Raw genomic sequence first — 23,555 nt, 5'->3', positions numbered from 1 at the left:
CACAAAATTATTCTCTTCAAATTGAAAAAAAATACTCTTAATCTTCAATTTCAGCAAGTCACAGTAAAAGCAGCTTACCTGGAAGAAATTATTTGATAGAAGTTGAAGCGTATTATCTCCCAAAACTGAAGCAGCGTCCGTCAACATTTCTCCCACGGCTGAGAACATAATCCCCACAAACTGTTATGCTCATATAATTATAAAAGCAGCAAAATAGAAAACACTCTGAAATTATTGAAATTTGAAAAAAAGAAACATGTGAACTAATTTGTTCCTGCAAACAAGGCTGTCATGCAGATGAAAGAGCCAAATAATTTATCCATAACAAAGAAAACAATAATGCACGACCTTGAACAATGCTGCAAGAAAATCCTCGTTAACTTTGGCCATCCATAACTAACTAAAAGAGAGACCGGTCAAAGTAATTCAAATGTTCTCTGCAACTCGAGCTACATAGTGATCTATGACGAGATCAAGATCATTCAGTCCGCGCAGTATCCAAAACAATGTCAATTCGTGATGGGCAAATAAAAAAAGATGCACACAGAGGATACAGTGATACATGTAATTTAGGACAGGATTTGATAGGCAAATTGTTCCTAGTCATGAGATGATTTCCCAAAATTTTAAGAACAAATGTACATCGTATAATATGACGATTAGATAATTTTGTAAAATTTTATGAACAAAGGTACATCGTATAATATAATGATTTGTGTAGGTTGACGACTAGATGATTTTGTAAAATTTTAAAGGTATATTTGTAAAATATGAAATTTATATAAATCTGGTGTTTTATAGGTTTTTTTTATAGTGTTGATTTTATATGTGCATATATATGTGGTGAAAAATTGATTTTAAACAATAAAAATTAAGAATTTGACCAAAAAATGGCTCAAAAACCAAAATATAATGATTAGATAATACTTTTGTTTATTAATTCACTTAAAAGCATTAAAAGTTATTTAATTTTTTTGGTATAACTTACGACATAAACTTTTTCACTTAAATTCAGCGAATTAATTTCAAGAAATAAAGTGTTTTTGTTGTTGTTTAAAATGCATAAATGGATTCAGCACCGTGAAAAACCCCACTCAAATTCTATAGATTAAGCAAGTTAAACTCAAATTTTTAAAAATCTCCGAATTTTGGTTAAAATTAATGAGAGAATGTCGTGAAAAAGGTTATTTCATCTATTATAGTTTGAAATTTATAAATTTCTTTAAACTTAAATGGATTCACATTACACAATTAGGAAGAACCGTATTATCTATCAATTATACTATGACATGTAAATTTAGTTTTTTAGTGGGTTAGTTTTGTAAAGTATACACCTACAAAACCTTCCTTTTATTGTCTAGTTTGGAGTCCCTATCGAAAAAATAGTTTTGCTACCTATGGAAAAGTTAGTTTTGCTAGATAAGAGGGCTCATAATTTTTTTAATGTAGTACTTGATGTACAATAACTTTGTTTATCTATTCACTTTAAAACACTAAAAATTATTAATTTCTTTTGGCGTAACTTACGAAATAGACTTTTTCACCTAAATTCGGCCAATTAATTTCAAGAAATAAAGTGTTTTTGTTGTTGTTTGAAATGCATTTTTGAATGCATAAATGGATTCAGCACCTAAAAAACCCCCGAGGCACTCAAATTCTATAGATTAAGCAACTTAAACTCAAGTTTTTAAAAATCTCCGGATTTTGGTTAAAATTAATGAGAGAATGTCGTCAAAATAGTTATTTCATCTATTATAGTTTGAAATTCATAAATTTCTTTAAAGCTAAATGGATTCGCATTACACAATTATGAAGGACCGTATTATCTATCAATTATACGCATTACACAATTATGAAGGACCGTATTATCTATCAATTATACTATGACATGTAAATTTTGTTTTTTAGTGGGTTAGTTTTGTAAGGTATACACCTACAAAGCCTTGCTTTTATTGTCCAGTTTGGAGTCCCTATGGAAAAATTAGTTTTGCTACATAAGGTGGCTCATACTTTCTTTTAATGTAGTACTTGATGTATTTGCTATGATCCAAGCGTAAACTTGCATATAAATACAAAATTCTCATTCCTTCTTTCCCTTCTTTTTGATCATAGAAACAAGATTTTGAAGAATTACAATTAGATTCTTTTTCTTTTCTTGAGGTCTGACCACATTGGTCTTAGTGGACATTAATCATCATCATCATTATCATCAATAATAATAATAAAAGGTGTATCATACCAACATTAAAATAAAATAAGTAAAAAAATTGTAATTTAATAATTAGCTTAGATTTATTTAAAATTAATATTTATTTAAAAAGGTAATATGTAAAAATTTGATTTTTCTAAATTTGTTGTAATAGTAGATGGCTAGTCTCTTTCTCTTTTGATATTTGACAAAAACATAGTTTGGGTCAAAATGCTTTGAAGTTTAGTTAATTTGCAAATTTTTTAAAACTATTTCTAAGGTTTATTAAAGTTTTGGTAAAATTAAATATTAAACTTATTTGTTTAAAAATTGGAAATTATTTTTCGATCTTTTTAAAATTGAATTTCTAAATTTTGATGGGTGGATAACTAGTTTTATTTGGTTTAAAATTAATTTTTTAGAATTAAAAATTGTTTAAATTTTTTTCAAATTTATGGTTTTTCCATAATTAATATTTTATTTTCCAAAAAAAATAGTTGCCATTATGTTTCGAGCTTCTACTAACCATAGAACCTAGGCGATTTAAAAAACAAATGAAACTTTGCTGATTTTTATTATTGAATGGATTGATTCAATCATTTTCCTCAATAAACACTCCTTATATTATATATTTTCACAATTCAATTTCAAATCACGATGCAATATAAAAAATAAAATTTAAGTGAACACTACAATAAATAAGATTCTCTTTTGTCTTCACAATTTTAATCATAATTTAAAAATAATACTCGAGCCTCTATGTATGTAAATTTTTTATTTAAATATACTACACTGTTAAAATTGGCAACTAGGGCCAAACTCCATGTGGGTCATCTTATTAATGGAAGGTGATACTTTTCTTGGATCCCTCTCATCTAGAGGTGTAGGATTGATCTAAAGATCATCCCATTCCGATAAGTATTCATGGAGATATGAATTTATTTGTGTTATGGGACAATACGTCAAGGTCGGCCAGCAATCAAATAAACCCCACTTGTGCTCAATGTTTTAATATAAATAGAGGTGGCCTTCAAGTCATTTCAACACACTTGCGATCTCTTCCTCTCTACTTGTCTTTGGGTTTTAGTAGGAGGAGAGATCCTAAGGGATAACACTGCCCTAATCCAGAGGGTAGAAGCCAAAACTGCCACGAAATAGCCGGAACTGTCGGAACTGCGCAGAACTGTCGGGAATAGTCGGAACTGCCAGGAATAGCCGGAATTGCCGGAACTACCAAAATTGTCAGAACTGTTGGAACTGTTGAAAACTGCTGAAAACTACTGAAACTACCGAGAAAAGCCGGAGCCGCTGGCAGTAGAATAGTTGGAATTGTTGGAACTGTCGGAACTACCGAGAACTGCCGGAATTGCCGAGAATAGCCGGAGTTGTCGAAACTACTGGAACTGCCGTGAACTGTCGGAACTGCGAACTGTCAACACTGTTGGGAATAGTTGAAATTGTAGGAATTGTCTGAACTGTCGAGAATTGCCGAAACTGCTAGGACTTGTCGGAACTGTCAGGAATAGCCGGAATTGTCAAAATTGCCGGGAATAGCCAGAACTGCCGGGAAAGCTGACATAGAGGGAAGAAGTCGAAACTATCGGGAACTGCTGGAAAAAGCCGGAATAGCCGGGAACTGCCAGAACTGTCGGAAATACCAGAACTACTAGGAATAGCCGAAACTGCAGGGAACAGCTGGAATTGCCAAAACTGCCAGAATAGCCAGAGCATCTGTCTCCGAAGGAGAGCAGCATGCAAGGGACAACTAAATAACATTGGGACAGTTGTATGGTACTTAGCAGCAAATACACCAAGCATGCAATGTTACAGCTAGCATGCAAGGGACAACTAGCATGCAAAGGACAACAAACATGCTAGGGACAATAAGCAAGCTAGGGACAACAAGCAAGCAAGATGGAGCCAACACATAGGTCAGTATGGCAACATGGTGCAACAATGGCACATAATGCAGTACAGTGATAGGTACAATCATGATTAATGAAGCATGATGAGATGCAGCATAGTGATGATGGGTGCAGCATGGTGTAGCACGGTGAGGTGCATCATGATGATGAAACACAGCACAACGATAGGTGAAGGAGTCACCCTGGAGAATCAGTTGAAGTAGCATGTCTTCAACTGATCTCATGTATCATCTTCTTAGAGATGATCTATGCTCTTACCTAGATAAGTCAAAGTGTTGACTTCTGTTGTAAACGTACTATCTCTATCTCTCTGTTGAACTATTGAAGAACATATAAGAAGAATTGATCAAGGGTTTCCCCACAATGGGGTTTGTCCCTGGCTAGTGACACATCTTGTGTCCTCTTGTCTTGGCTTGTCTTCTGCGATTTATGTTTGCCACATCTTGTATCCTCTTGTCTTGGCTTGTCTTCTGCGATTTATGTTTATGTTCTATCTGCAGTTTACTTTAATGCTGATGTGATTGTTAATTTGAAAAAGATATTGATCTAATTGTGAAAATTGAAATAAATTGCTTTAAGCATAGAACATACCTAAAATTAACATAGACATTGTAATTTTTTATATTAGATATTTTATTACATATGAATTCTTTTCCACGTGATTAAGACAACACAAGATACTTCATATTAATTTGATTTTTTCTACATAAAAATTCTACCATAGATTATTTATTTGTCGCTAAATTAGGATGAGTATAAATTTAAAGTTAAATAAATAATTTGTTATAATAAAGCTTTTTAAAAAAGTATTTATTTTATTATATCGTATATATACTTTATTAATATAAATATATTAAACATTGTAATTTATCCTCCTTATTTGGTCCTATAAGCTAAAGAGAATAAAATGTGCATAAGCACATTTCAATAAATTCTTAACTTTTGGTAACAAATAGTGATGTTGGGGTTAATGTTGCATCCAAAATTATCTATGCACCTCTCTCTATTTTTCTCCAAAATTATCTAGTGCATTAATTACTTTTGTTACTTCCATATTTAAATGTATTTAAAAGTGTTTAATTATTAGATTTAAAAATTTGTTCAAATAGTCAATAATTGTTATCGCTTACTTTTTACATAAGAAATAGTACTAAACAACATTGTTGCATATTACAATAGTTTTTTTAAGCTAAATGGTTTCCTAATTATTGTAGTTTTTCAAATAAAAGAAATAATTATATGGGAAAGTAATCATATTTTTTGAATGAATTTAAAATTAATGATTTAATGATAATTATAAGTTTTATATTTTAATAATTAATTTAGATATTTAAAATTAATGATTTAATAATAGTTATAAGTTTTATATTTTAATAACTAATTTAGATTTATTTTAAATTAATATTTATTAAGTAAAAAAAAGAATAAAGAGAGAGAAAAAAAGAGTTTATTTGAAAAAAAATATATATATATATATATATATATATGGTTTCTTAATTATTGTATTTTCTCAAACAAAGGAAATAGCTATGTAGAAAAGTGATCATATTTTTTTTAATGAATTTAAAATTAATGATTTAATAATCTTCGTAAGTTTTATATTTTAATAACGATTAATAATGGTTATAAGTTTTATATTTTAATAACTAATTTAGATTTATTTTAAATTCATATTTATTAAGTGAAAAAAAAAATTATTTGAAATATATATATATATATATATGGGGTTTTTTAATTATTGTAGTTTTTTTAAATTCATATTTATTAAGTAAAAATAAAAATTATTTGAAATATATATATATATATATATATGTGGTTTCTTAATTATTGTAGTTTCTGGAACAAAGGAAATAGCTATGTAGAAAAGTGATTATATTTTTTTTTTTGGAATGAATTTAAAATTAATGATTTAATAATAAGTTTTATATTTTAATAACGAATTTAGATTTATTTTAAATTAATATTTATTAAGTATAAATAAAAAGAAAATATATATATATATTTTTTTTAATACTTAATAAATATATATATTTTTTTTGTTTCAATAAATTTTAGTTAAATAAAGGTTTTTAAGTAGTTAAATAAAGTGATTTTCTACTCTTGTGATTTTATTAATATAATAATTAGAAGTTTTATATATTAATAATTAATTAATTTATTGTAAAATAATATTTATTAAGTATAAATGAGGAAAGATAAAATTGTTTTATTTAAAAAAAATATATATATATATATATAAATTGGATTTTCTTATTCACATTTATTATTACAATATGCATACTATTATTTATTTTTAATATAATTTTCTTAATTATATAAGTAATATTATAGAATAAAGAAAGTTTAAAATATTTAATTATTTTTTAATTTAAAATAATAATAATAATTTGATGCTATATGATTTATTTTACTAGTTTCAATTTCACTTTACTTATGTGAGTATCACTATACATATAATTAATTTTTTTTAATATAATTTTTTAATTATATAAGTAATATTATAGAATAAAAGAAAGTTTAAAACATTTTATTGTTTTTTAATTTAATAATAATAATAATAATAATAATTTGACGCTATATGATTTATTTTACTAGTTTCAATTTCACATTACCTATGTGAGCATCACTATGCATATAATTATTTATTTTTAATATAATTTTTTTAATTATATAAGTAATATTATAAAATAAAAGAAAGTTTAAAATATTTTATTATTTTTTAATTTAAAATAATAATAATAAGAAGAAGAATTTGACGCTATATGATTTATTTTACTAGTTTCAATTTCACTTCACCTATGTGAGCATCACCCAATGCAATGAGTGTTAAGTGGACTATTAAAAAATTATGAGAAATTAGTCAATTATGACTAGCTCTCATGGAAATGGTCATAGATGAAGTGGACTATTCAAAAATTATAAGAAATTAGTCAGTTATGACTACCTCTCATGGAAATAGTCATAGATTAATATAATTTTTTTAATTATATAAGTAATATTATAGAATAAAAGAAAGTTTAAAATATTTTATTATTTTTTAATTTAAAATAATAATAATAATAATAATTTGACGCTATGTGATTTATTTTACTAGTTTCAATTTCACTTCACCTATGTGAGCATCACCCAATGCAATGATTGTTAAGTGGACTATTCAAAAATTATGAGAAATTAGTCAACCTCTCATGGAAATGGTCATAGATGAATGACTTACTTAATGCAGTGGAATCCCAAAACATGATATCTAATATAATGCATTGTGAAAACCCCTCAATACTTAAATTCAAAAGAGTGAAGGGAACTCTACTTGAATGGTTCATGAGGCACAACACTTGCTAACGTTTTGCAAATGGGGTAGCAAGCTAAATGGGCTTGATTGTGCGGAAAACTCCACAGTTAAGCGCGCTTGAGCCAGAGGCAATCTGGGATGGGTAACCTCTCGGGCGGTCCTAGTTACCGAGGGCAAGCACCAGAAGTGATAATTGACACTATGTGATTCATTTCACTAGTTTCAATCCCACTTCTTCACCCCTCTGAGCATCACCTGATACAATGAGTGCTAAATGAACTATTCAAAAATCATGAGAGATTAGTCTACCTCTCATAGAAAAAGTCATAGATGAATTATTTACTTAACGCATCACTTGATACAATGAGTGCTAAATGGATTATTCAAAAATCATGAGAAATTAGTCTACTTCTCATAGAAAAAGTCATAGATGAATTATTTACTTAACGCACTTAAATCTGAAAATATGATATCTAATATAAAATTTTATATAACTTTACTATTTTTAATTTAAATAATGATAATATAAAATTATATATATTAATTTATATAAAGTATACCAATTTTTAATTTAAATAATAATAATAATATAAAATTTTATCTATTAATGTGTATAAAACATACCAATTGCTTATAGAAATAAAAGATGAAAACTTAAAAGGAAGTTCTTTCTTTATATCAATTTAATTATTATATTTATGAGGTTGGTAATAAAAAGATTTATACATAATATATTTGAAATTTATTTCATCTTAATTTTCTTCATTATTTTTGCTCTTATCTTTTAAGTTCGAAATATTTTATTTTTTTAAGTATAATTCTCTCATATCATTTACTTTTAGTTTAAATAATTCAATATTTGTTCTCCTCCTTTGAGAATGAAGATTAAGCATTTTATTTTTTGAAATAAATTTTATAATAATGAAATTAAATAAAAAAGTATTTCAATAATTTATAATTAGGTTATTATGAGATTTATTATATATATTATTAGTCCTTGTTGCAAATAAGGTGAGGACATTATAGTAATTAGAATGGTGCCACTAATACCAATTTGAGTTGGTTATAATTTTGAATAACAAAAGTTTTAAGGCTCGTGATATATTTTTCATAGTGAAATTTTTTTCGTCATCTTATTTGGCTTCCACTAATACTAATTTAAGTTGGTTATAATTCTGAATAACAAAAGTTTTTAGGCTCGTGATATATTTTTCATAGTGAAATCTTTTTCGCCATCTTATTTGGCCTCTTCCCGAGGCAGGGAGGCCAGAACCATATGTTATATTCGTTTATTTCCTTCGCATTTTGAATTTCTAAACTAATGCTAGCATTAGTTTAAGACATTAATTATGCCATGCGAATGAGGACCGCCCAACATAACAACTCAAGTTGGTAGTTTTGCGAGCCACACCACATGGCTATTTGTGGATATCTACATGTACTGGCACCGCTTGACCACCTATCAAGACAAAATTGTGGCTATCTGCATGTATTGTCACCGCTTGACTGCCTGCATGTACTGGCATCACCCCCTCCTATTGCTACTGCAACATGAAGGCCAGAGCTAGAAGCTTTGTAAGAATTTAGAGCCATAATAAACTGATGCAAATGCAACATGAAGGGAAGAGCTAGAAGCTCTGTAAGAGTTCAGAGCCATAATAAATTGATGCAAATGACGAGTAGTAAGGGTGAATGCAATGGTGGTAAGCATAAGGAAGCAAATAATATCAAAACACTACTAGAATGATCCCTAATATGTTGCAGCCTTGCTCTCTTACCATAAAAAGCACATCGTTTTTTATCAAAACATTGTACTGGGGTTTTCAGTGAACTACTTAAGGCAGAAAACAAAGGATCATTCATCAAAGAAACCACTGACCTCTTTCTTGTAGTTATTGTAGCTATTGTAGATGATTTTGAGGAGGGATGTCTTTCTCATCCTGATCTACCATATACGCCAATTTTGCGACCTTTGCAAGGATTTTCCTCCGACCATTTATACAGCTGCTCCCGGGCAGATTGAAAGGCCCTCTCGTCGAAGTCGGGCAGAGCTTGAAGAAAGTGCTGAGACCGCGACACAATCTGCTCAGTATTGGAGGATTTAGAAATGGAAAATTCAAGCTCTTGCAAGAGGGCATCAAATCTGGTTTTCCAAACTCTATTTTCAAGGAGAGGGGGTTGTGGCAATGGAGACACCACCCTCGCTCTTGCTATCAGTTGGTGTCATCGATCAGATTCAAGGCGTCTCACAGGGCATCTTCTATCTTTTGCAAACTTCTTTCCAAGGGTTTGGGGAGCCTCCTCCACTAAGATTGGAACAAGTTGCTAATATGAATTAACAAACCCTTCACTCCGCTAAAGTCAATATTCAATACTTGGAGGTTATTCTCCAGCTTGGTAACATTTTCCAAATTCCATCTTTCTCTTGAATTAACTTCGTTCAACAGTTTAGCAATAATGTTGTTAGTGTCTTCAGTGGCCACTCCTCTTCCAGTACCCATTGCCATTAAAAGCAAGTATTATGGCCTTCTTGCTCATTTTGCTGGTATGAGCCCGCTTTCCTTACCAGAGTTCCATCCCTTCTCCTCTATCCGTGAACTGATTTATTGAATCGAGACCTATTCATTCGTCCTGCAAGAAGTTTTCCCATGATATTTCTTTGTGACATCTTCCTGCGCCTACCTTAACTCGCTATAGAGTCAAACCCATAAAGCCATAAGAAAGCTAGCATGACCATAGGCTTGCAACCCCTATAATCCTAGACTCCTCTCCGATCAATTTCCCACCACCAGAAATAGCATGATCAACGTTATACAAAGCATTCTATGACAATATTGAACTTGTCTTTATACATATTAGGCATATTTAACATGTAGCATGCATTATTTCCCTAAACAGAGTAAAAGCATCACACATTCATAAGAAATACAAGAACTAACAGCAGAATAATCTCTTTTTTCTTGTTGTTCAGAGCTTACATGTCTTTACATCACAATCGAACTCCATGGTTGTATGCTCATTCCTTCATTGCATTATAGTCCTTCATGAAAAAATACAAATAAATTACATTGACACAATGCACATAAGTGGCGAGGAATAATGTCAATTAACCAAGAAGAATTCCAAGAAGAAGCTCATAGCTGATGCACAACCCTTTTAATAGAGCTTGTTGCATGATCCAAGGTTATCAATTCACCAAGGAATAAAAAGTTATTCTCTCTAAATACTGCTTCCTATAAATCACCATCTTTGACATCCATATGTTTCATCTGGTTTTGTCTTCACATACCCGCAACCACCACGAACTGTCATCTTCTGCGTTTCAAACAAACTGCCAACAGTTGTTGCTCCAACAAGAGAAAAATGAGTATAGAAATAGATGAATATAGTGAGACTCCTAGTAACTCATAGACTGATCTGCACAACGCTCCAGGTTTATGAAGGCCACCCTCCTAGCCCTTCTCATGTGCAGGTGCATACGCAAAGATGACATAAAGAAATTTTCAAATAGATAAAACTGGAATGGTTACTTGAGCTGAGTAAAAGTGTTTTCCACCCAATTTTCTCCATCTCTTTTGCTTCAGTGGTGAGGACACATGTAATACATGCAACAAATTTTAATAAGTGTTGGTCTCCATGTGTTCAAAACCGTATGTGTGGTTGTTGAAAACTATAAACCGCCCTCTGGGCCACCCCTAGTGGTTTTTGGAGATGAGAATGGTGATGTCAGAACAAATTGTACAATAATCGAGAACACTTCATTCTTATTATAAATATATCTTCTTTTAATAAAGAACACTTCATTCTTATTCTAAATGTCTCTTCTTTTAATAAAGAAGACTTCATTCTTATTCTTAGTGTCTCTTCTTTTGCTCGGATGATAAGAACTTTTTGTTATTTCCTTGAAATCGCATGAGAACCCATCATCCTCTCAATAGGTCCACCTATATTTTTTTTCCGTTAACTTGGTTATTAATCCTTACTTTCTTACAATGTCAATTAATTTCAATACATAAAGTACCATCATAAAGTGTCTTACAAATAACGTATCAATTAAACATATTCAACGCAATTTCGAGAAGCAAAATTAGAGTTGACAACATAGGCTAATTGCTCAACAACACTTGTGTTGATTTGTCTGACCCTAGTGTCGAGCTTTCAATGTAAAAACAATCGGGTAACTCCTTTAGAATAACCTCCATTAAATGGCTTCTAGTATGCTTCTTCCTTCCACTGTCCTAAACAAGATCATATTTCATGACTTTATCGCATACAAAATTGTATTATAGAAGCTACAACAAGCAACAAATGCAACTATGGATACTACAACTGTGGATGCGTCTATGAAAACAATGACCAACTTAACATTTCCAACATGCTCAAATGGGCGTAGGAAAGGATTCTATCTAGATTTCCTTGATGCAACTTGCAACGATTATTATATGCAGCAACTAGGCAATAACTGAAGGTTGAATTCTTGACTCAGGATCAAGGTACCATTGCATACTAATGAACCAACATTGCATACTAATGAACCAACATCAAAAACACACTCGATCTTGACATCCTCATATTTACCAACGTTCAAGGTAGGGACTAGCTACCATGCAACCAATCTTGTTTATAATTTATAAATATTCAAACACTATTGTAAAGTGTGATCCTCTTTCCATGAGCCAATTCACTAAGTTTGCAAGAAAGTTACATTAAAGTTGAATCTTGTGTTAGAGTTGCTTTAGATCCAATTCCATTAGGTTCTCCTTACCAACTCATTATTGATGTAATAGGAAGAAAGACATTAAATTTACTGTCTAATTCAAGCATTAATTTTCATTAAAAAGTACTTGTTCACTAAAATTATTATTGATGCATTCTCAATTTCAATGTTAATTTTTTCTAAATGTTTCCTCATATGCATGTTATTGAGTTTATTTACATTGTTAGGTGTGTTTATTTTGAATAAAACTTCCAAAATTTTAATTTAATTATCAATAATTAATAAGTGAATGGTAGGGAATTTAACCTCCACAAAATATTCTAGAATATTTTTAGTAGTAGTCTCAAATCAAAGATTCAGATTTATCTGAAAAGTAGCATCGTTTTGAATTAAGTTGATTAATTAAAAATGCCATATAAATAAGTGTGATATGAAATGAGTTATGGTTAAAGATCTTCATGGTAAAGTGGAAGTGAATCGCCATAGTTAAGAATCTCGTTACTCATATATTAATTTTTTTATTATAATAATATTATTATTAAAATAAAGTTATAGTTTAGTTAAATTTTATAAAATTTTAATTTTAGTAATGTGAGATGTATCATGTAAATATTGTAACAGTTATCATGGATTGATGCTTATATTTGCTAACCATTTAATTTATATATGACTATACTAATTATATATATATATATATTATTTTTTCCTATATACAAATTTTTTAAATATTTCTTTTTATTATTTTTTTTGTTTAAGTAAAAAAATTGGTCAAATAAATATTACTATTAAATAAAATAATATTACCAAAACTTATATTGAGATGAGACATTTTGTTTTAGTAAGAAGATTTTTAATTGGTATAAAATCAGATCCCTATGATTAAGCTCACAATTAAGAATAAAATTCATCATCAATTTGAAACTTTATTTTGTAAACTCTTACTAGTTGCAGCTAATGTAGTATCCACGCCATGCTGCACATATCTTAAAAACTACAAAAAAGGATATAAATTTTGAAGCAGTGTTTCAATGGTTATCTCAACCATGGTACTATTGAAAATCCATGAAACACACTGGGGATAATAGAAAAGAATGGAAAGTATTATGACACGGTAATGTTAAATTTGAATAGAAATTGAATTAAATGAGTAGAGGAAGATGAAGTCAATTAAGTATAATTTAAGGATGTTGGACAACTAGAATTTAAAGAGAAAGTTGACCTAAATGAATAGAGGAAAATGGAGTGGATGAAATATGATATGAGGATGTTGGAATATTATGAAGGCTAACGAAGTATCCTATAGCATTAAGTGAAGGTAGAAATTTCTCTTTTTTAGGCGTAATAGTATAATAAGGAAGATCATTTAGTAATAAAGGTACAAAATACAATAATTCATATACATATAATAATAATTTTTTAAATATATTTATTTATTTAATGTTATAATGATTTATATTTTTTAAATTACTAATAACTTTTTGTATTATCATTTTGATGATAAAATTTTATATTTAAGTATGTGTGAACAAAAGAAGTTTTGGGATAAAAGGCTGGATGGCTGAAGTCCTAAAATGTTGAGTGCAAGTCTATATGTGATGATTGATGCTATGCGATTTATTATACTAGTGTCAATCTTACTTTTTTCATCACTGTGAGCATCACTCAATCTAATGAGTAAGTGGACTACTCAAAATCATGAGATAATGGTCATTTGAGATTAATACTCATGGATATGGTCATTGACTAATAACTTTTAGTTAATCCTAAAAATGATATCTAATATGTCGCATTGTGCCCTCAATGATTAAACAAAAAGAGTGAAGGGAGATCTAACTAAATAGTTAATAAAGTTCACTACTTTCTAAGATTTTGCAAATGGGGTAGCAAGTGCACTTGATTGTGGAGAAAACTCCATAACTAAGCACACAAGAGTCTTGGGTTGGATGAGCAAGCCCCAAAGGTGATGATTGATGCTATGCAATTCATTTCACTAGTATCAATTTCATTTCTTCACCCATCTAAACATCACTTAGTGTGGTAAATGAACGATTCAAAAGCATCAGATAATGGTTAGTTGAGACTAATACTTGTGGGTTTAGTCATAGCTTAATGACTTAATACAATTAATGTCATGCATGATACGTAATGTATTACACTGTGAAAGTCTCTCAATGATTAAATAAATTTTTATTAATAACATAAAAAATAAAACTGTACACCCTATTATTATATAAATAAAAAATGGGAGGAAAGTAAATGTAGAAAGTAATATTTTTATAAAATGGAAAAAAAGACATGAAAGGGAAAGTGCCCTTATTCTTAAAATTTATCACAATTTTCTTTCATTTCTTTAGTTTTCTAATGATACCCTTTTATAATTGTAATGCATTTTGGAAATTTACTATTTCAAATAAAATTTGTATAAATAATTTAAAAATGTGCTTTTATATTTTTTATTTTTTCCAAAAAAAAATCTCTCCTTCGATCATTTCCTCACAATTTGTGAAAGATAAATAAAATAAATGTTGTAAGTGACAACATATGTATCTAACTTAAAATTAAGGGTCAGTTCAATTGATCAAGTTCTCTCTTTGAGTAACCAACTTATTGTTCAACTCCTCTTTTAAAGAGGAGGTGGAAAAAAATCATGAAGTCTCAGTTTGTTTGGAATGTCCTTTTCATAAAACACCTCACCCATTTTTTAACACACTTTGTATGAGCCAAAAAAAACTCTCTTACCTTACTATTGGAGAGTTTTCTATTTCTAGGCTTATAGATGAACAAAGATCATATCTCCAATCTCAAAATATATTTCTTTATATAATTTTGGAAAGCTTGATTTTTCATCTTATTTTCTACCATGGAAAAGATATTCTTTATGATGTTCATGTGGTGTATCAAATACAAACATTTTGGATGATGCAATTTGTAGGTGATAAGGATTTATAACTCATATAATGTTTTACAAGGGGTACTTTTGGAAGTATATTCGTAGTATTACACCAATATTAGTTAAACATAGAAACCTCGTTCATTTACTTTTATTTATTATCCCTTGTACGTCTAGGACAAGTCATAGAGTCATGTACTTCATTATACATCCTTCAGAAATTTCAGCATGTGCTCAAGGGGAGCATGTTTCATACTCAAGAGTTCAGATTTACAGAAGCCTTCATTTAGCATTGGTCAACCCTTTGCCCTTGATGTCAAAGGGGGAGAGTAAGTTGGTGTTTGAAAAGCTTGGTGTTTGGCTTGATGTGTTTTACACTTATCTACAAGTTGTGGTGACCAAACACCAAAGTGGTTGCCATCAAGTCCAAAGGGGGAGATTGTTGGCATTATGAATGATGTGTTGTCCTTGATGGCAACCTACTTGATGAGTTGTCCTTTTATGGAAACCTACTTGATGAAGATGTAAACAAGATGTGTTTACATGTGACAGAGAATTTGATCAAAGGCATAGCAGTTCAGAGGCAGAGGAATGACAAAGTTGAAATTTCAAGAAGTATACGTGGGTTCTGTTAAGCAAAGCTGCATACACATGCATGTATGAAGAAGCAAAGGCGCGTACAGTTTCTGCACCATGGTATTCTAAATACCAAGGGTCCTTACCATGGTATTTCCCTGTGGTATTGAGCCTAGTAACGAATGTTTTGATCTTGTCTAAAAAAACCATTTGACATGTAGTATTGGATAAGGGCTAAGGCTATATAAGAAGATGAAGATCAAAGTGGTAAAAGTGTGTAAGTGATGAATATCTTATGAATAGTTAGATCTAAATCAAATATGCATATAATGGGCTATTGATGTTTTGCTTGATCTAAAACTTAGTATGCACTCAGGAATTTGATGATGGATCAGATCCAATAGATCTGAGATGACAGTCTAGATTATGAGGTGATTTGATCTGTGTTGATAGTGTCTGTATGCTAAGATCTGGATATGTCTGAAGTTATGTGCTACAACGAACGTTTGATTTTGAAATTGCATATATGTACGCAGGTTTTATAGTTTGCAAGGGGCGTACACACACATGGTGTGATATTGGTAAGTTGCGTATACACGGGTTTGTTTCCTGAAAAGCACGTATACATGGGTTTGCTTTGAGGAAAGCACATACATAAAGTAGGGTTTTAATGAAAAGGATGTTTGATCAGTTTAATCAGTCTTGATGTGTTTTTGTTGTCTATAAATGAAGTCTTCTTGATGATCTGGGCTTAAACAAGGATGCTTTGATTATGAAATAACTGATTGAAGTATGTTGAAGATACTTGTTGTTTGTGATTAAATTTCAGTGAAGGTTCTATGGTTTTTTCAGAATGATACAGTAAATCTGAGTATGATTCAATATTTATTTCAGAATGACAATGGTTTAATTTTCAAAAATCAATGATTTGAGATTTGTACGTGGGTATGCTTCATGGAAAGCACGTACACACGTGGGTTTTCTATGTAAAGTAGCTTACATATTTTGACATATGGTTGATTAGTGTTTGTAGTAATAGAATCTGGTTTTTGTGATGTGCAGTATGTTGATTGGTATTCTGGTTACAACGTTCTGACTATTCTGGTTGTTTAAGATGATTGATTTGGATTTCAGTTGATTCAATGATTAGGTGGTTCTGTTGGTTCAGTGATTGGTTGGTTCAATGGTTGAGTTACAGTAATAAGTTTCAATTTTGATGATTGGTTTTGGGCTTAAATGTTGGAAGTGGGTCCAGTCTAAAAATTTGATGAAATATGGCCTACAAGTTGTGATGTGATGTAGCAAGTGGTCCCCGAAGGTGTTGAAGGTTGGAGCCTTCAATGAGGAAGTTGAAGCTTCGTTCTAGTGGTAGCTAGTAAATCAGACCAGGGGGTTGGAGCTCCCTTCCGATGGGTGCCGTAAATGAGATCAGGGGGTTGGTGCTCCCTTCCAGCGTCTGCTGGAGAACGAATGAAGGTTGTAGCATTTTGCAGGTGGGTGCCTATGTGCTGGTAAGAGTCTACGCCAACACAAGATTGTAAAAGATTTTCTTTATATTAAAAGAAGACAAAGATGACAACAACGGTGGTGTTTTCCCACATTGGGTTTCCACCTTAGATCTCGTTGTTCATGTGTGTTGATTATATTTGATGGTTTATTTTGTTCTTACTTCACATGGTTATTGTTTATATAATGTTGAATGAAGTACTGATGCACTGGTTGAATTAACTAAAAAGTAAGTTTACTGGATATACGCTAGTTGTCTTAATAACAATGTACACACGCGGGTTACATTCAGTAAAGTCGCATACAAAAATCAGGATATGAAATTGAAAAGGTTAATGTTTTTTCCAACGGTTCATGCACACAATGTATGGAAATGGAATAGAAATATAGCTACTCAAGTTATTCTATAAACTACAAATGTTATCTATAAACAAGGTACACATGCCATTCTAATGTTATTGGGTATGGCATTCATGAAACATGGGTATTTCCATGCACACAATGTGTGTACATGGAATATAAATCATGCTACTTAATCTATACTATAAACTACAAATATCTTCTTCTTCTTTTTTGTAAATTAAAATACTTATATTACTTCTAAAAACTAGAGTACATCATAGGCATCTAGCCGGCCAGAGGGAGGAAGAGCGTCTCGACGTTTACCACAATATAGAAACCGAACTAAAAAACTGAGACCAAACATATACTCCTTGATTCAAACATAGACAAGGAAAACATTTATCACATTGACAAACAATACAAAGAACCCAAGACAAAGTCAAGAGCCAAGGCTCCAGGCTTGACAATGTCGCCACAAAAAGACCATAGGTAGTTGATTCAAACATCACATCAAGAAAACCATCAATCCACGCGTGATAAGCATTGAGCACCAAAAAAAGAAGTGACATTCCATTATCTGGAGCTTCACACTAGTCACTAAGCTTCATCTATTTATCACTTTGGAGACAAAAACCTGCCTCCATGACCGAGACTTGACTAGAAACAAAAATTGGAGACCCACAATCACAGACCCTCTAAGTCATCATTGTCGACAAAGAATACTGCCACCAATCTCGTCAAAACCGGTAGGAGAGACCTAAGAATAACCCGACACCTTTCACCCATGCTAATCATTCTCTGAGGAAGAGATATTGGCCAGAGCCTGTGCACTAGAACCCAAGAGATCCAACTTCTCCCCCCCCTCAGAATCAAAAGGTATGTGGCTTTCCACATGCATCAAGCTAGTCACTATATTCTCCACATAGAACCTCAAGTTCCTCAACATTCTTTTCACATCTTTGAAAGAGGCAAAGATGTTATAATTTTCCACCTGCTTGTCCCTTAAAACCAACCCCATAATCATTTTCATTTTCCAATGAAGCACCACTAAATTCAGGCATTGTTTGTGCCTTCTCTGGTATTGCTAGGGTCGGGAACCCAACTTGACATGCCTTCCAACAATTCTAAGTCTGAGAGAGATTATGTCTCTTCACCTGCTTTAATCTCCATCTCATGAATATCTTAGCGCGTCTCAAAAGGAATGACATTAAAATATGACACCGCAGAGTCACGAGAAAAAATATTAGCACCTCTTTGGCCTTACTGAGCTCTGACTCCTCCTCCCCTCTTGCTCCTCCCTCTCTGAGGGTTCTTCTGCTTCCTTGAAAGTTTTTCCTCTACCTACAAATAGAAAAAACAACCAACTTGACTCGACCTTCGCAAGACCCAAGTGCCACCAGAAAATGTCGTCACAAAAACATCAAGCACAAGAATTGACTTCTTACGCAGACCCACCAAGCGAGAAGATGGACACTCCTTATCAACCATAGACTCGACCTCCTTTACCTTTGATCAGACCAAGTAAAATCCTAGGACCAGGACACTACAACACTCAAAACCTCGAAGAGAAATAGCCAAACTCAACCCACACCACAAGGAAAACTTTGTAACCAACGACACCCAGACCACCCTTCGTTTCGAAACCCCAATTTTGACTTCTCTGAGAAGACACTAACCTAGCATCCAAACCCAATCGTGGCCACAAAGCCTCCAAAGACCCCAACCCTCAGAAGAAAAAAACACAAACAACGACTAAGACACTAAACCTCAAATTCCTATATTCTCATAAGAACTATGCAAGCTAATCATTTTTGAACAAGATGAGACCAAAAGAAGTACATGGGACTTACCACTTTCAATCGTTAACAAGGAATTCCCACAAAAAATTGTTGTCTCCTCACATAGGCGCGACCAAGCCAAGAAACTCTCACCAGGCAACTAGATTATGGAGGCTCAAGACTCCAGGCCTCCCTTCTGAAACAAGGGCTCACCCCCAGCAAGACCTATCGAATTACTATGCCACAGAAGCCAGGGACTCACCCTCTTTACCCGAGATTTGCAACCAGTGCTTGCCATACAACTGCTGAAACAAAACAACAAGTGACACCCAACTCCCCCATTCCCAGATTCGAAAATTCCTTCAACCTTCATCCCCATCAATTCATATTCTCATCACCAACTAGAAGGTTGTATGCTCCTACGTGCAAAACACCAAGTGTGTGTGCCCTTCATCAATGCATAGTTATCACAATGAGGGTGGTGGGCACAACGTCCCAAACTCCTCTCCTCCTTTCATAACACCCTCATTGGGGATACAAACTAAAACTATCATCTCATCAATAAATAGATAAGGAATCATTAATACATGTTTGCAACATATAAATTCAAGTGTTGAAAATGGTAACAAAATAATTGTGTATTTAATTTTAATTAGTATTTTGATATTTTATCTTATAGATAAAATGATAATAAATTATTAACTACAAATTAGGATAGGAATCATTAATATGTGTTTGTAACATATAAATTCAAGTGACTAAAATGGTAACAATATAATTATGTACTTAATTTTAATTAAAAATTTGATATTTTATCTTATCAATCAATAGATAACAAATCATGAACTACAATTTAGGGTAGTGCTTAGTTTTATGTATGGGATTAAGATTATAAGTCACTAGCAAGTACATGAATCCATTGGAGGTAGCTTCAATGATGATCACAAGGGATGTTGGCATTTTTTGTGGACACCATCTTTGTTAAAACTGCTTTTGGTCTTGGAGCATGATCTAAAACTACTTTTGATCTTCCTTGAATATAAGAAAACAAGTTGACAATCTAAAATCTAGAAGCATTTTTCAAGAATGGAAGTCTACCCACATATAGATCACTAATATATTATTTCTTGGAACATCAACAACTATGTAATTACTAATGGTATACCACCTCTTGTGCAAAATGAACAAAACCCATTTTGATTTAACCATTTAAATAACATAAGTGTTACTAGACTTAATGAGAAGCACACATTTCATGAATTTTTAAAATGTTTATGAATAAAAGAGATCATCTAAGACAATTAAGGCAAGTTTATGAGTCCTTATGATTGGAATTAAATGTGTATTTGCAAAGTCGACAACAACATAGAGATGGGGAGAGCACTCCTATTATAATAAAAAAAAGTAGATAACATAATTTTTGAGAGATCTTGTGATTAAAATGGAAAAAGTAGATATAAGATAATTTGGAAGATCTTGTAGTGATTAAAATGGGTCTATGGTCAAATAATTGTTGTGATTAAATTTGAGTAGTGATTAAAATGGGTCTATGGTCAAATAATCGTTGTGATTAAATATGAGTGTAGGCACAGGGAAACTCTATGTGATAATGCTTGTAGTATTGGATAAGATGTTTTAATACAATACGTAAAGAGAAGATATATTATGCATAATTATCACCATGACTTAACCATAAAATTTCAATTCCGCACTAAAATTCATTGTTTTTTCATATCTACTATCCTTATGTTAGGCAAGCTTAGAAAAACCATTCATTTTCGATGGGACAATATAAAAGGAAAGGTTGTGGACCAATAAACAAAGAATTTTCATCTGAAATTTGTACAACTTCTCATAGAGTGGGGAGATATGATATCTAATATTCCTCATGTTAATTAAGCTTATGAAAGCCCTTCATTTTCTATGGGTCAATATAAATGGAAAGGTTGTGAACATAAAAAAGGATTTTCACATAGAATTTGTACGAATTGCTCATAGCATGGGGAAATATGATATGGGCATCAAACACAGCCTTAGTTTGAGGCCCTTTCCCCACATGTCATCAAAGTGATTGAAAAGATGGAAGTTATGAAATAAATTATGTCTTGTCATGGGCTTTATTGAATACTTTGTTTTTAATGTGATCTATAAACTATAATGGATCAGATCCAATAGATCTGAGATGACAATCTAGATTATGAGGTGATTTGATCTGTGTTGATAGTGTCTTGATGCATGATTTTTCTGTGTATGCTAAGATCTGGGTATGTAAGTTATGTGTTGCAACGAAGGTTTGATTCTGAAATTGCATATATGTAAGTGGGTTTTATAGTCTGCAAGGCACGTACACACACATGGTGTGATATTGGTAAGTCGCATATACGCGAGTTTGTTTCCTGAAAAGCACATATACAAGGGTTTGCTTTGAGGAAAGCACGTACATAAAGTAGGGTTTTAATGAAAAGGATGTTTGATTAGTTTAATCAATCTTGATGTGTTTTTGTTGTCTATCAATGAAGTCTTCTTGATGATCTGGGCTTAAACAAGGATGTTTTGATTATGAAATAACTGATTGAAGTATGTTGAAGATACTTGTTGTTTGTGATTACATTTCAGTGAAGGTTCTGTGGTTGTTTCAGAATGATACAGTAGATCTGTGTATGATTCAATATTTATTTCAGAATGACAGTGGTTTAATTTTCAAAAATCAGTGATTTGAGATTTGTACGCGGGTATGCTTCATTGAAAGCACGCACACACGCGGGTTTGCTATGTAAAGTAGCTTACATATTTTGACATATGGTTGATTAGTGTTTGCAGTAATAGAATCTGGTTTTTATGATGTGCAGTATGTTGATTGGTATTCTGGTTACAATGTTCTGACTGTTCTAGTTGTTTAAGATGTTTTATTTGGATTTCAGTTGATTCAATGATTAGGTGGTTCTATTGGTTCAGTGATTGGTTGGTTCAATGGTTGAGTTATAGTAATAAGTTTCAATTTTGATGATTGGTTTTGGGCTTAAATGTTGGTAGTGGGTCCAGTCTAAAAATTTGATACATGGCCTACAAGTTGTGATGTGATGTAGCAGGTGGTCCCCAAAGGTGTTGAAGGTTGGAGCCTTCAATGAGTAAGTTGAAGCTTCGTTCTAATGGTAGCTAGTAAATCAGACCAGGGGGTTGGAGCTCCCTTCTGATGGGTGCCATAAAGGAGATCAGGGGGTTGGTGCTCCCTTCCAGTGGGTGCTGGAGAACGAATGAATGTTGTAGAATTTTGTAGGTGGGTGCCTGTGTGCTGGTAAGAGTCTGCGCCAACACAAGATTGTAAAAGATTTTCTTTATATTAAAAAGAAGACAGAGATGAAAATGGTGGTTTTTTCCCACATTGGGTTTCCACCTTAAATCCTGGTGTTCATGTGTGTTGATTATATTTGATGGTTTATTTTGTTCTTACTTCACATGGTTATTGTTTATATAATGTTGAATGAAGTACTGACGCACTGACTTAAGATAAATAGAAGATGAATTAACTAAAAAGTGAGTTTACTAGATATATGCTAGTTGTCTTAATAACAACGTACACACGCGGGTTACCTTCAGTAAAGTCGCATACAAAAATCAAGATATGAAATTGAAAAGGTTAATGTTTTGAAAATACTGATTCACCCCCCCCCCCCCCCCCCCCCCCCAACAAGAGCGTGGGGAAATATGATATGGGCATCAAACACAACCTTAGTTTGAGGCCCTTTCCCCACATGTCATCAAAGTGATTGAAGAGATGGAAGTTATGAAAGAAATTATGTCTTGTCACGGGCTTTATTGAATACTTTGTTTTTAATGTGATCTATAAACTATAATGGATATTCCACTAGACAGGTTGTCATAACAAATATAACAAAGATAGATTAAAAAAATGAAATATATACTGTGAGGGTTAATTTTCCTTATATTTTTTCATTTATTACATGTTGTTTTTATGCTTGTGCATGGAATAGATAAAATTCAAAAAATAAGCAATAGTGAAATATAAACATGCACAAGAAAATGGATGACGGAGCGACTGAGGAAAAGTTCTAGGGTTTGACAGAGAAAGTGACAGAGGGTAACAGGCGACCATGGAGGTGCAGGGAGGAGGGAGTTCCACTCCCTCCTACAGTAACGTAGTCTCAAATAGAGGAAGAGTAGGGTACAAGAATAAGCATCCAAACTTCTTGGAGATCAAGACAAAAAACACTGAAGCGCAGCAGGCAGAAGGCAGCAAAACCCATGCAGAGCCGGGGACCCATGAGGAAGAGCAACAAGAGGAGAAAGTGGTAGATAGAGGTCAGGGGACAAGGACCAGAACCA

The 23,555-nt window shown here is 32.1% G+C and overlaps 1 protein-coding gene across 1 annotated transcript in view; it reads right to left on the bottom strand.

The window, feature by feature from the left end:
* Positions 1-23,555, bottom strand: part of LOC149167758 (transportin MOS14-like) — a 215,925-nt gene that overhangs the window by 111,066 nt on the left and 81,304 nt on the right. Inside the window, exon 14 of the mRNA XM_089431588.1 lies at positions 79-158. Within this exon, the coding sequence (XP_089287714.1) occupies positions 79-158 (80 nt within the window). The remainder of the gene's footprint in view (positions 1-78; positions 159-23,555) is intronic.

The sequence above is a fragment of the Pinus tabuliformis genome, chromosome 5_1, assembly GCF_031772625.1.
Source record: "Pinus tabuliformis cultivar Carrire ecotype Pingquan chromosome 5_1, CPIR1, whole genome shotgun sequence".
NCBI lineage: Eukaryota > Viridiplantae > Streptophyta > Pinopsida > Pinales > Pinaceae > Pinus > Pinus tabuliformis.
This window is presented reverse-complemented; position numbering and strand designations above follow the sequence as displayed.